The following is a 14,575-nucleotide window of genomic DNA, read 5'->3' on the forward strand; positions in this document are numbered from 1 at the left end:
TTTAATCATGTTAGCTCATCACAGATTCAGGGCACTTAAGTCTCTAGGGTATAGCCCACAACTGGGCTAAAGATGTACATGGCTTCCAGAGGCAAGGAGAGCTTTGACAGAGTAGAATTCCAAAAAATCTTATCCAGGGCTCCCGGGTGGCTCAGTCGGTTGAGCATCCACCTTTGGCTCAAGTCATGATCTTACAGTTCATGAGTTCAAGCCCCACTCTGGGCTCTCTGCTATCAGAGCAGAACCCTCTTCAGATCCTCTGTCTCCCTCTCCCTGCCCCTCCCCTGCTTGTGCACGTTCTCTGTCAAAAATAAACATTTAAAAAAATCTTATGCACATTCTAACATTTTAAGACTGCTGATTCTCATTAGAGGCAAAAAAAAAAAAAATGCAGTCCTTTTTTAGAAGCTAGTTTCTCTACCTTCATGACTCCTCAAGAAAAGGAAGAATCACTGTGGTAAAGTACAATAAGCAGTTGCTTTGGAATCACACATGTCTGTGTTCACATTCTGGTTCCATTACTTACTAGATGTGTAACTTCGGAGAAGTTACTTAAATAATCCTAGTCTCTGTTCCTCATCAACACATGAGGTTAACAGATCTACTGGGGACTATGTGAGGTTTAAAGGTGATATGTGTAAAACCCAATGCCTTTCACAGAATAGGTGCTTAATAAAGGTAACTAAAGCTATAAGGGATATGTTTTCAAAGTCGGCCTGCTTTTAGGTATCTTTTAAGAAGCTGAGACTTCATCCTGAAGTCCCCCTAACTTGATTCTTTGGTATCCAGATTCCTTTGATGTTTACTATCACTTCAATTGGTTTTGAGTGACTGTATTATAAGCATTTGATAGGGCCTATCTGACTATTCAAAAATATTTACTGTTCCAAGTCCACTTCTGATGTTAGGAATACAGCAATGAACAAAACAAACAAAAATCTCTATCATCATGAGATTGGTTATCTAGTGAGGAGATGTAGACAATAATAAGAAATAGCATATTCTACATTAGAATGTTGTAGCTGCTATGAACAAAAAAAGAAGGTTCCTGGGAATGTAGGGGACAGGTTGGTGATATATAAATGGGATGGTCAGAGTCAGCTCATGGAGAAGGTGGCATATAAGTAAAGAAGGAGGTGAAGGAAGGAGATGTGCAAGTGTCTGAGAAAGGAGTATTGCCTCTAGTTCAAGAGCCTAGAGGCAGGAGCATACCTGGTACATGTAGCGAGGTTACAGAATAGGAGATGCCATCAGAGGTTTAATGGGGTCCAGGTCACTTGTAATGACTTTGGCTTCCTTTAGAAATAAATAGAGCCCATAGAGCATTTGAGCAGGGGATCACTCTGGCTGCCATGTTGAGAATAATTAGGGGTTAAGACTGGGAGTAGGGAGGCTAGCCCAGTAGAAGGCAGCTTGGGCAAGGTGATAGCAGTGGAGGTGGTGGGAAGTTGTTCAGAGTCTGGATAGATTTGGAAGACAGCCAATTTGCTGAGAGCCTGAACATGGAGTTTAAGAAATAGAATTGCCAAGGATGACTTCAAGGTTTTTAGCCTGACCAACTAGAAGGACAAAGTTACCATTAACTGAAGTGGGAAAAGTAGAGTTGAAGCAGAGGCTAGGACACGTGAAGTTCAATAAAAATGTCAGACATTTGAGGGGTGCCAGGAGGCAGTGGGAGATGTAAGTCCGAAATCTGGGAAAGAGTCTGGGCCAAGGATATAAAATGGGGAATCACTTCTATAGAGATATTTTAAAGCTAGCCCACTGGATAAGATCACCAAAGAAGTACAGACTGGAAAAAGAAGATATCTAAGGAGAGCCCTGGGACCCACTAACAAGAGAGGGAGAAGAAAGGAGAACCAGCAAATAGACAAAGAAGGAACTGCCAATGAAGAATGATGGCAGCCAAAAGGGTGTTGTGCCCTTGAAGCCTAGTAAATTATTTCAGAAGGAAGAGGTGATAAGCATGTCAAACACTATCTGATAGGGAGAGTGGAGTACTCATTTAGCAAGGTGAAAGTCAGTGATGATCTGGACATGACCGGTGCAGGGGGGAGGTGTGAGCCCAATGAGTTAAAATTTTTTTTTAACATTTATTCCTTTTTTGAGACAGAGAGAGACAGTGTGAGCAGGGGGAAGGACAGAATCCGAAGCAGGCTCCAGGCTCTGAGCTGTCAGCACAGAGTCCAACGCGGGGCTCAAACTCATGAACCGTGAGATCGCGACCCTAGCTGAAGTCAGACGCTCAACCAACTGAGCCACCCAGGCGCCCCATGAGCCCAGTGAGTTTAATGATAAGAGGCAAGAACTGGAGCAGTTTCCTCTTTCAAAGGTAAGCAGAGACGTGCAGCATAACTGGAACAGTCAAGATACTTTTTGCTTTAAAAATGGGAGAAATAAGAGCATGATTGAATGCTAAAGGGTTTGCCCCAGTTGGAAAATGTGATAATAAGGAGAGGGTGACCTAGTGCTAAATGGAAACAACCCACTTAGACAGAAACACACACAGTATCGAGCAACAGTCCTTTACAAAGTAGATCCCACTGTCTTCAGATGAACAGCTTTACATACACGAGGAGGGAACACAACACACTCTGTTTTCCTGCTAAGAATTAAGAGAATGTTAATGCTACTACCTCTGAAGGGAATGAGGGAAGAAGGCGGGAGGGGGAATCTATTTTATAGATAAGAAACATGTTTAGATGACTTACCGAGATCATGTATAAGCTCTTTGAAAACAACAAGTTTTGGAAAACAAGTTATTTGGGTAGAAAGCTCTTGACTATTTTGCATGTCTGACAGCCTCCAAACACAACATCTTCAGCACTGCCCAAATCATATCCCATATTTTTATACATATGTTTAAAACTTAGGTCTAGTGTCACACACCAATTTCTATTTTTTCCCTTAAAATATATAGGTTTCCATCAATTTCCTCAACCTTTTTTTTTTTTTTAACTCATTTCCCTTTTTGAAGAAGTGTATCTCCTCTTCCTTTTCCCTCACCCCCTCCCTGCCATGTGAGACTCACTGGCCTATATTTCATAAATGCCAAGATGCCCGGATGCTGAGAACACTACACTTACATCTTTAAGTTAAATCAACTTTCAGGATATGAGAATCCAAAGTGTCCCCAATTACTGTTTTAGGCTCAGGAAGAAAATTATTAATGGTGATGTTTCAAGAGAAAGTTTAGTCTGAAAACTGTATCTAATTTTATTACACAACTTAACAGAAGACATTCATTTTACCATTTTTCTAAGTGCATGCAATTATCTAGAATATACGATCAACTTTACCAATTTATTACAAAGAACACTAATCCTGTATATATGTGTATTTTAACCAAAATTTTACTGTATGTGATAGTAAAGATCACAGATGAATTTAAGAAAACCTCAGAAAGAGTCACTCTACCAGCTTTCTGTATCTCAAGGTAAATATAATCAATTCTCTATTCTGTCCTAAACTTCCATCTATGGCTAGAATCTGAGTGCTGATTACATACTAGATCATCCAATTTATTGGTCTAAGAGGTAATGGCTATACAATTTCAGTGGGCCAAAGAATCACCTGGGTGCATTTAAAATGCAGATACCTGGGCCCCACTCTCAAATTTATTCCAATAAAGTGGGACTGAACTAGTCGTCAGGAATCTGAATTTTTACAAGTTGTCTCATGGAGAAAGTAAAGTGTTAGTAAAGACTTGAAGAAGGTAAGTGAACGAGTCGTGAGGTGCTATAGAAAGTACTATTCAAAGAGTTCTCCCTGAGCAAGGAAGAAACATTCTAACGGCAAGCCCCAGATAGGTTTCAACTATTTGTCATAGGGCGAAACAGAGGACCCTGGAGTGCCGGTCCACACATTCCTGGTTCTCCAAGCTTCCAGTTTTAGAGTCAGTAAAGTGGGGCAAATCCTTGTTTAGGCTTGTATATAGACCACACCCAGCTACAGAAGGGAACTGCTGGCCCTCCCAGCCTGTGCAGAAATACCCAACTCATCTTTTGGTGGGGCGCTTCCTTCTGTTTAGGGACCCAAGCACTTCCAGAAGACAGCCGTGGTCCCCTATGTAAACTGTACTTCTCCATGGGACTGGAGCTCACAGATGGAGGAATTGCAAACCTCTTTCCCACCCTGATTTCGTCTTTAATGCAACATTACATTAAATGTCATTAAGAAACATCATCAAAGATCCTATCTCTGCTGTCAATTTACAATACTATGAAGTGACCCAGGACAACACAGAAAAGAGTAGCAAACTTTCTTTTTCTTTTCTTTCCTTTCTTTCTTTCCTTTCCTTTCTTTTTTCTTTCTCTTTCTTTCCTTCTTTCTTTCCTTTCTTTCTCTCCTTCTTTTCTTTTTCTTTCCTTTTCTTTCTTTCTTGCTTTCCTTTTCTTTTTTCTTTTCTTTTCTTTTCTTTCTTTTTTTGTGGAAAGATGTTTGCAAATGCTAAATGCTGTGAAAAGGACAGTAGTGCCTTTTACTGCTCCAGAAGACAACAGTGTTTTATTTCTTTTGTGATTGGTATTTTTCTTAAAAAGAAAAAAAAAATGAAAGGCAAGAAGGTAAAGAGACAACCCTGAAGCTCTGTCAAATCATGAGCAGAAATTATTCTCTGCAACTGTGTACTGTTCTAGAGGTGGAAAGGAATTTTAAAAGATATGTCATAGTTCCTGCCCTCAAGGGGACTCAACATTCTTGTTGGGAAGACAAGACAAATATATAAGAAGATAGACAAGTTACAGCACCAGAGAAAATTACGGCACTCACAGAAAGATGAGGGACTTACCCAGGGCCTTGAAGACTGGCAGGGGGAAGGAAGCTACGGAAAAGGCATGACGCAAGGGGCCATGGCTCGCCAGCAGGCAAGAGAAGCCCAGTGTAACTGAGGGCCGGGAGTCCAGTAGGCTGGCAAAGTAGGAGACAGCAGCCAAAGAGAAGACTTGACACCATGCTGGACAGACAGCCTTGAAGGTCAAGTCGAGGAGTTCAGAATTTGTAGACAAAAAAAAACGTTCAGAGAGTTTCACACAATGCAGCATCTGGGAATATTAATGTGTTAAGAGAAGTACAGGACTGATGCGGAGCTAGAAAGCTACTGGAAAAATCCAGATACCAGGTGAAGGAGACCCAGGGAGTAGCAGCACTAATTATTACTAGTTTTACATGCTAGTTTCATAAAATACAATGAAACTGAGTTGTGCTACCGATGTAACATCAAGATTCTTTCAAAGAATGGTATCGAAATGAAAATCTGGGAGGTGTGTGAAGTTTTTGAAACCTTCCCAAGTAATCCATCATTTTTATGATAAACATTATGAAGGGGAAAGAAATTTTATTGTTTTTACATTTTACTTAAAAGCCTGTGACTTGCAGTTCACTTTCCATATCCAGTCAGTTCTGCATTGTGCTTTCAGACACTGCCCCCGAACCTTCTTTGGCCTACTAAACAGAGATAAATCTAACTTCAAAGGAGTTCATTAATCTCAGGAAAATGAAAATCTTGGCTTAACCTTAAATACTGGAAACTCCCAAAACTTGACAGCAATCCTGTAGACATTCCAGACCCCCTACTGTTCAAAGGCTAATGGATGAGTTCCTAATTAATCATCAGACTTGTAGAAAACGTGTAACAAGTAAAACTTCCCCGATTTTATCAAGCAGTGCAGTCCTAGAGGAAGAGCCTCTAAAGAAGTCGGTTTGAGTACCAAGATTTTGAATGAGTGGTAACCAAATGCCTCTAATTCATTATAGATAACTGCCTGGGAAGAGAGACAAATTGTTTAAAACTAATTTTTTTCTATTATTCTTGTGTTAGGGGCATGTCAAGGCTGTGGACCATCCTGGACATGGGGAAGCAGAGCACATTTTATTATCCTGTAGCCATGAAAGCCTCACTGCAATGATTACTCTGTCTGAGCTGTTAAGAACTCTGTTTTTTGTGTTGTTGTTTTTTTTTTTTAAAACAGCTTACTTCTGGAAAACAGAACAAGGTCTTACCAGCCCTAAATTTTCATCCTGTTCCGGTGTTTTGTAGCAACTGCTGTGCATGTGCTATTAAAGCACTGATGTTGTTGCCACCTTCTTTCCAGACTGAAGAAAGTCTTTTAAAAGAGGACATAGCTAAATAAGTGTTTTTTTTCCCCCAACCCATCTGCTTATGAGTGTATGTGACACTCAGGATCACTAATGTGTCTCTGAATCCTGAGAACTCAATAACACATAGACTCTAGACTATTCTCATCTGCAGCACAACTCACACAAGTGAAAATGTTTCTTTGGCCTCCCAGTCTCAAGAGAAATCACTGTTCCCTGTACTGATTCTCATAGCCACAGAGAGAGAAATACTACTCTTCTGGTTCTCTTCCCATTTAGAGACCAGTGTGTCTATAACCCTTGAACCTTCTATGTCATGGTTTAAGCACAAATTCTCCACAACTCAGATTGGCAACACGTAAAATACAACTCTTTACTGATCCTTTGCCTTAAGGGATGTTGGGTATTGCTTTGGGGAAGACATATAGCAAGACAGAACTGGCCCCTAACATCGTGTATATTAGCCTAAGAACATTGGGATGAATTAATAAGATAAATGCCTAGGAAGCATAAAATTCACATCCATGTTACACGCTCAATTTTATACTGGGGGGAATGACTTCAAGTTGGAAGTTTTTGTTCTTACAAACATTTATTTTCCTCCAAATTTATTGTGTTTCTATAATGCTGTGAAAAGTCTTCATTTCCCTGTTCCCAAGTGCTGAAGTTCAAAAAGCCAGCTCTCAACCACAGACTAATCTTCATCTCTTCAATGCCTTGTATGTTGATTTAGCTTCATATGTAAGTATTTATATTAGTTTTCCTCAGGGACTTATACATCTATATATATATATATATGTATATATATATTCCTACACAGATATATACAAGCTTTTTACCCTCATCTTACCACTTGACAATACAACTTTAAGTATGTTTTACACAGCTGTTCCTTGGTCAAGGTCATTTGCAAGAGCAAGTCGGTTTCTGAAGAAATCTTGTTTGGTGGGTGAAGGATCCATTGAGGGATTCTCATTAGTTTTTTCCCTGTATTCTGATCCACTGGACCTAAAATCTCAGCACACAGATAAAGTACAGGTTGATTTGGTTTTAATTGTTTTCAGATATTTTATCTATCCAAATTGTTTTGCATTTGTAAAACAGTTGCCTCTTAGATCTGGAATAATTTTTACTTCCCCTGAATTTCATGACTCAGGACATGTGTAGCTAAAATTTGCAAAGAACATAAAGAGAATTTCTTTCTAATGCTTTATGGAGACAATTGTGACAACTGTGTATGTTAGTGTAAGATATTAAGTGATAACACTGTAAAAGGGAAGTAAAGGCTCAGAAAATTTAGTAAATCCTATTTTTGTTTCAACCGAGTACTCCACAAATTACCAAGGCCCTTAAATTAAAATGGATGGAATTCATTGGTCTCAACTGAGGTTATCTAACAAGGGCCATCATTGAATTTGGGCATTACATTACAAACTCTTGCTGTTGCTTGTTTTCATTTTTAAATGAAAAATTTATTGAAGCCAACCACACACATATGCTACATTTGGTAGAATTCAGAAATTAGTACAGTAGTCAGATTGAGGAGATTCTATAATCTCAACCACCACAAAGGAGACCAAGCCCAACCAATAGTCAACAACTCAAATCAGTCCAATGGAGTCCCCAGTCGAGGGTGCATTCTTCCTTTATCTTGGTTAAGCCAGTTGGGTAATCCATCCCAGCTCTGCACCTTCTCCAGTTTGTTCATGTCAGAAGTCCCTGGAGGGAGGAGGCTTTCTGGAAATAACCTTTGAAAGGCTAGGCTGGGCCCTTTGGCTAGCTTAAACTCAGAGCTAGAATGGGTAAAACTAGCCCACTGACTGAGAACCAGTATCAAAAGACCTCATGCAGGATGTATGGAAGCGATGTTAGACATGAAATTCTTTGTCCAAAGCGCCTATACAACTGAACAAGTTCTCCATATGCTGAGGCAGAATCAGGCATGCTTCCACTATCCACAAAAGAAAGGTAAGTTCTTTCACTATCATCGGTATGCTACAAGTCCTCACTGTTGTTGTTAGGTAAGTTAACTAAGACTCTTATCAGTTACTGAATTAATTGGGCAGAATTCAAACATCCCTTTACATTATTCAAAGAAAGCAGCTGGATCCACACAAAGACTAAAATCCTGATGTCTAGAAATCTGATGACTGACTGGAGTTTTTTTACTCTTCACCCTGACACTTGGCCTCACAGATGAAGCCAGAGCTGCCCACCATGTTTTCTACTTCCAGTCAGGAAGAAGCACCATCCCGCTACATCCCAGGGCATGGAGGAAAAACTATTCTTTCTCACCACACCAGTGCATCTGGGTACTCATCAGGTAAGATTATATCTGGCTGGGGTGAAAGTCCTTTTCCTTTTCAGAAGCCCCCTTGAAACAGCCTTCACGTGCCCCCCCCCCAAACTCTACACCTTCTCTCAACTCAGAACTCCCAACTACTTCCAGTTCAAATCATCCCTGATTAGTACAGTTGTACCCAAAATGTTAGGAAGATATATTTTTGACCATTTTATTCCTTCCCCATATCTTCTTTTATACAGAAGGCTAGGAATGCTTATAGTTATGGGGGGTGGGAAGTAGGAAGCAAGATTTGAATCTGGCTGGTGTTTCTTCTGAATGTTCCCCCACATGGCAGTTTCTGATCAGAAAGCCATTAGTCAGAACTTAAAATCTTTACCTCTCGTTTCCCCTCTTAGCTACATCTGATCTCTCCAAAACCCAATATGTCACACTTTGATGGTTCCAACATGCAACTGTTTAGCGTTTACCTGGAAATGGGAAAGCTTTGATGTCACCACCAGCCCCAAGGACCACAGAAATCTTCACCAGTTGCGTTCCCATTTCTGAAACAAATGCCAAAATCGCCCTGTCTAGTTTTCAAAGTCCACAAACTCAGCTTAGTATTTTCTTTTTTTAACCGCTCTTCTCACAAACCGCCTTCTCTGTGTCTCCAGGTGTGTGCATTTCTCGATAGTAACTATTAATTAACTAATAGCTAACTTGCTAATCCTTCTCAAAATCCAGCATTCTACGGTAGCCAGAACTATAAGCTTATTTTTACCCTTGTAAAGGTAATTTTAACTGATCTCTTTACATGCTTACATGGTATGTGGTCACTTGGACTCTTCCAAATGTGTGGCTATGAGGCTCTGATGTAATGTGTACCTAAATTACTGGGAAATACCTACAGAATCTAGGAGAAATGGCCAGCGTATTTGCTTTTATTCCCTTTATCTATAAAACAGGAATGGCTTTTGAGCTCCTGGGGCCATTCTGGTTGAATGCAGGGCAGATCTGAGCAGACACTGGAGGGACAGGCAGGCAAACACTTGCTGGCCCAGGGTACAATGGCTGCCAGTACATTGGGACACATAGCCATCCAAGTGTTTGATGGAAAGAGAACAACCTGTTGCTAAGTTCCCTTCCACTCAGCCCACACAAAGAAAATAACAAGCTGGGTACATTATACAAGTACAGATTTGCTACAAATAAGCCTTGAAAGTTTGTCTGGAGCTTGGAAAGGGAGGAGGGGTAGAATCCAGCGCCTTGGAACCCTCTGACCTAAGAAGGGCTGGTTTTCTGATTGGAAAAGATTGTTCACTGTGAAAGCTTTAGGAGCACATGGAAAAGTAAGGGAGCAGGGGAACACCATCCTGTCAGCCAAATGAGTCAGCCCTAGTAATCAACAGGGTAACACAATGAGCACTCATTTAATATGTCTTTTGAGTGCTTAATATCCTCTAGGTACTGAACCTTCAGCTAGGTTACCCTTACATCTGAACTGTAAGCTTCTAATGGGCGAGAACTATTTCTTTTACTTCTTTTGTGCTGGACAGAACCTAGTACACTGACTTAGTGATTGATTTCAAATGACCTATTAAGAAAAATTTGTAATGAGGTTTAAGTAATCTAAAATGTTATGCCTTTAATCACCTCCTTCAATTTTAAAGTTATGTAGGGAAATGAGATGGGAAATGAGAGAGAAACCCACAGTGGGTAAGAATAGGAGAAGGACTTGAGATAGGCTTTGAGGAGGCAAAGAAGAAGGTGAGGGTAAAATTATCAATTAAATCTTTAGGAGTCCTGCTTTCAATGACATGATCTTTTCCACTGCCCAGGTTGGGCATATACTAAAACAACTGATAAGTCACCAAAAGAAGAGAATTCACTGACGTTCAATTAAATGGGGGTGCTGTAGAATTAAATGTGTGTGTGTGTGTGTGCGTGTGCATGATTAATGGATTTTGATGTGATTGGTGCAGGGAGGAGACACTGAGGTATGTAAGTTATAAAGTGTTAAAGAGGAAGGGAATGGGTAAGGAAGGAGAATTAGTCGTTTGGAAGCCATATTCTTTTTCTTCTACTCTCCCAAATTTGCAGATAAAAAGAGCATCTACATTCTACCCCTAAACTGCCTTACATAATCCTCTTCCTCCATGCCACACCCCTAACCAAGAATACTTACTAAAGTAAGTGCAGGATTTATATATAAAGTAGCATTTGCCTCACACTTCAGAATAGTCTAGATATAAGTCTTTGACAGCCTCCATGTACAGCCTTCTAGAATGGAGTTTGCCTTACTCCCTGATCAAAGGCAGGGAAATAAGGATTCAGTGCAGCATTAGCCTATCACATTAGGTCTGTTTCTGGCTTCTAAGGATCTGCATTAAAGAATTTTAAAGTCACTTAACATTTTCAAGCTTTAGATACGTATAGTCTTTATGCTGATCAATTCTGGGCAGCTTTCAGGGACATGTGACCTGGTATCTACCCAGGACAAATGTGCCTGAGATAGAAATAATCAGAGCATCATTCTTTTCCCCAAATATCTTGGGTGTTTTTCAGGATTTTTTTTTTTAATGATGTCAACTTGACTCTCCCTTTTGAATCCTTGTGGGTATGAGCATTCATTCGGCCCTCCCAGCCTCAGAGGGAAGAGAACCCTTTCTCAGGTTTTCTGTTGCATCTGGCTCCATGCCTAGCTTCATCCCGAAGCAGCATTCTGGGTGTGTGGGGCCACCAGCCAAACAAGCCCCTATGGATACAAAAAGTGTGTCAGTGTAGACAGGAATGAGCCTCCAGAGGGCTGTGGGAGAGGCAGGCAGCGAGCCCCAGGTGTGACACAGGTGGCTTTTCTGGCACTAGTCCATTTCGGACCTCTGAGGCCAGGTTCTGGCATGGTTTTGGTACCCAGGATTAACCACTTCTTAAAGTCACAGGGCTTGCTGCCAGCCTGACCTCCCAACACATGGGAGGAGAATAAGCTAAATGTCTCGTTCCGGTTCCTCCCTGTACCTGTCCACATGCCTGACTTCAGAGTGCAAGCTCCTATACAGCAGCTGGGACTGTGTCGTTCGCGATTCCTATACAAGCGTCTCAGACAGTACGTGCATGTAAGAAAGAATGCTTAACTACTGAGAAGAATGGTGTGTTCTCATCTGAATTAAGAGTCACTGACCTTTCTGTGCTACACTGGGACCTTCCTGCCCTTCCTCTCCACCTTAGCATAATGGAGCAAACTTCCCCACGGTTCTTCTTGAGAACACTCAGGAGAAGGTACTCAAGCTGCTTCTCTATCCTGTGCAGAGTCCCAGAGCGCACGCTGTGGCATCGTACACGCAGGCGATAAGCAAGTATCACCTGGTGGTGCTCACAGTCCAACCCCAGATGTTCAAAGCCAGGAAAGCCTGCCGGAGGGAAGAGCCATCTGTGTGGTACCCCCCTTTACTTCCATTCAGGTAACGCTTCAGATTTTAAATACAAAGGCAGCAGCACGATTGGTGGCAGTATTGTGATTGATGCAGGAGAGACTGATCTATGAGAAAGGATGAGAAGGCTAAGGGGATCCATTTAACCCTCTAAGAAGAAGGATCCCCCAAAGGTACAAGAAGACAGAAAGCAATCGACCAACATGAATTTGGAGAGTCCACAGCTAGTCCTCAGCATTGTGCCAAGGGAGGTGGGGGGCTACAGAAAGATAAAATCAGGTCTTCCACATGGTGAGTCTTTAAAATTATAGGTCCCAACGCCATATTAATTTCTTGTTCCAGGTGTTAAAAAGATGTGATTACTCAGATTGATCTAAAACAAAGCCAACAAAGCAAATCTCAGCACTAGGAAGAACTCAGGTGCTTATCTTGGGCAATCTCCCACTTAGTGTAGGAATCCCTTCCGTTAGCACCCCTGAGGAGGGCCACCGTCTTCTACTCAGGAGAACCCACACCCTCATGAGGGAGCCAGCTCCGGATTCAGGCACCTCTTACCCATTTCTCCTAGTTCTGACCCCTGGATACACAGAGGACAAGTCTACTCCCTCTGCCTCAAGTACTGGCAGAGCATTTTCTAACATCTCTCTGAAAAAAGGAAATTTGCGAATCCATGGCTCATTGCTTTCCAACAGACAGTACCCACTCATTATAAATGTCAGTGGGCAAAAAGTGGCTGTTTGTTTTGGGAATACTGTGGTTTTAAAAAAGAGACAGGCTCAAGCAGTGCCTATCTTAGGAGTCCTTAGAAGGATTTAGGGGCCTAAATCCCAAGGTCAGGCTGGAGAGTTGTCTCCTTCCAGGTCTCTCCACCCCGGCCAAACATGATAGAAACAGGCACTGGGCCGAGAAAAATCTGTCTATGAACCTAAAGAGAGGGATACAAGTCTTAACTCCTCACCCCTTGCATAAAGGGATCTAGCAACAGGCATGCACCGGACTACCTCAGCAGAAATTAGCTGTGTCTAATTGCAATACTGTTGCTCTCTTCCTCTTTCTCATTCTTCCAGTAATAACAGGCAGGGATCCTCAGTCAGAGATCCACTAATCTCAGTACCACCCTCCCCATAGGAGAAAAATTAGACAAACCATGAAAAAAAGTTCTTACTCCAGGCCTGTCCTCAACTCTTCCATCAAAACCGTTATCTAAATCAGCCAGTAAATTCTACCCTCAAGGATAAAGTGATTTCCCTGTACTTCCTCACTTATCAGCAAGTCTCCAAAGGCAGCAATATACTTTCCCATCCACTAAATGTTTAAAACTGACTGCAAGAACCACCTCTACCAAGAGAAACTAAGTAAGGGTGAAATCTCTCTAAAGGAGTGGGGGGGGCGGGGTGGCCTCAGGCCCAGTGGAGATAGAGACAGTAGTCTCTCAGGCAGACAATGGCTGGACTGGACAATCCCTCTAAGGTCAAACTCTAAATGCTCAGATCTCTCTTCCTTACATTTCATGCTGGGGTTTGGCCACCTTCTCCCAGTCTGTAAGACAGTGCTGGTAAGTGCTGGCCAAAATGCCTGGTGGGTGATTTCATACAACAAGGACTTAGAATCTTAGAAGGACCACAGAAAGGAAATGTCTTGTTTTTGCCTCCTATGGAGTATGGAAGCTCCATTAAAGTGATTTTTTAACTAGGGCCCAAACCAAATTCATTCTATCATTTCTGCTAGGGAAAACACTAGCAGAAGTCCCAATAAACATGTACTAGCATCCAGGATAACTATAGACTCCTACAGGCAGAAGTGCTGAGATCCCTTGGAAAACTTTCCACAGGTGGGGAGATTCGCATGGAACCTCCCATTACACCCAACCCCACGCCTCCCAGTCTAAAAGGGATTTGATTGTCACCAGCTCATTACCCAGGGGACCTCCTCTGCTTACTCTCCTCAGACACATGACTTGGGAACAAGGAAGTAGAGCCAAAAGATAGAAGAGGCAGAGGACAGGGCTGAGTTTGCTTTTACTCTAGGAGATGACAATGAGAAACATCCTGACCTGGCAGGAATCATGGCTACTGGCTGCAGGCACTGAGCTTGAAGCAGTTGAACCAGGCTACTTGAAACTTATTACTGTTAAAACCTCAAGATTTAGCCCAAAGGGAAAGGAGTTATGATGCTGTCTTGTCTAAGGGCTACTCACTTCTTTTTAAAGAGCTTGCGGAAGGAGCTGCGAAAGCCCCCTTTCTGGTCTTGCCTGGGGTTTTGATCGCTGAAAGAGGTCTGCTCGCTCTCTCTTTCTTCCTTTGGACAGAATCTGGTGGTATCTTCTAAATGCATCTCCTGAAAACACAAAAGAGGGGTGTTTATTTACTCTTTTCCAAAGCTAATATCATCCTGACTGGGACAATTTTTTTACCTTCTGTCACTCTCCTCTCCCACCCCAACGCACTAATGGTGAGCACCCTATTCCAACTAAAGCAAACCTAGGCTAATTAAGAAATCAGAAGTTGAGGGGTGCCTGGGTGCCTCAGTTGGTTAAGCGTCTGACTCTTGATTTCTGCTCAGGTCATGATCTCACAGTCGTGAGATTGAGCCCCATCAGGCTCTTCACTAAGCATGGAGCCTGCTAGGGATTCTCTCTCTCCCTCTCCCGCTTCCCATTCCCTGTTTGCACATGCGTGCCTACTCTCCCTTACTCTAAGTAAATAAATAAACATTAAAAAAAATAATAAATCAGAAGCTAAACAGAGGACAATTTTCTGCTGAGTGC

The 14,575-nt window shown here is 41.9% G+C and overlaps 1 protein-coding gene across 1 annotated transcript in view; it reads right to left on the reverse strand.

Moving 5' to 3' along the window:
- Positions 1–6,669: 6,669 nt before the first annotated feature.
- ARHGEF33 (Rho guanine nucleotide exchange factor 33) overlaps positions 6,670–14,575 on the reverse strand; it is a 42,936-nt gene continuing 35,030 nt past the window's right edge. Inside the window, exons 15-16 of the mRNA XM_053201393.1 lie at positions 14,006–14,145; positions 6,670–7,104 (exon numbers count right to left, since the gene is read on the reverse strand). Coding sequence (XP_053057368.1) covers positions 6,975–7,104; positions 14,006–14,145 — 270 coding nt within the window. The 3' untranslated portion in view covers positions 6,670–6,974. The remainder of the gene's footprint in view (positions 7,105–14,005; positions 14,146–14,575) is intronic.

The sequence above is a fragment of the Acinonyx jubatus genome, chromosome A3, assembly GCF_027475565.1.
Source record: "Acinonyx jubatus isolate Ajub_Pintada_27869175 chromosome A3, VMU_Ajub_asm_v1.0, whole genome shotgun sequence".
In the NCBI taxonomy this organism is placed as follows: domain Eukaryota; kingdom Metazoa; phylum Chordata; class Mammalia; order Carnivora; family Felidae; genus Acinonyx; species Acinonyx jubatus.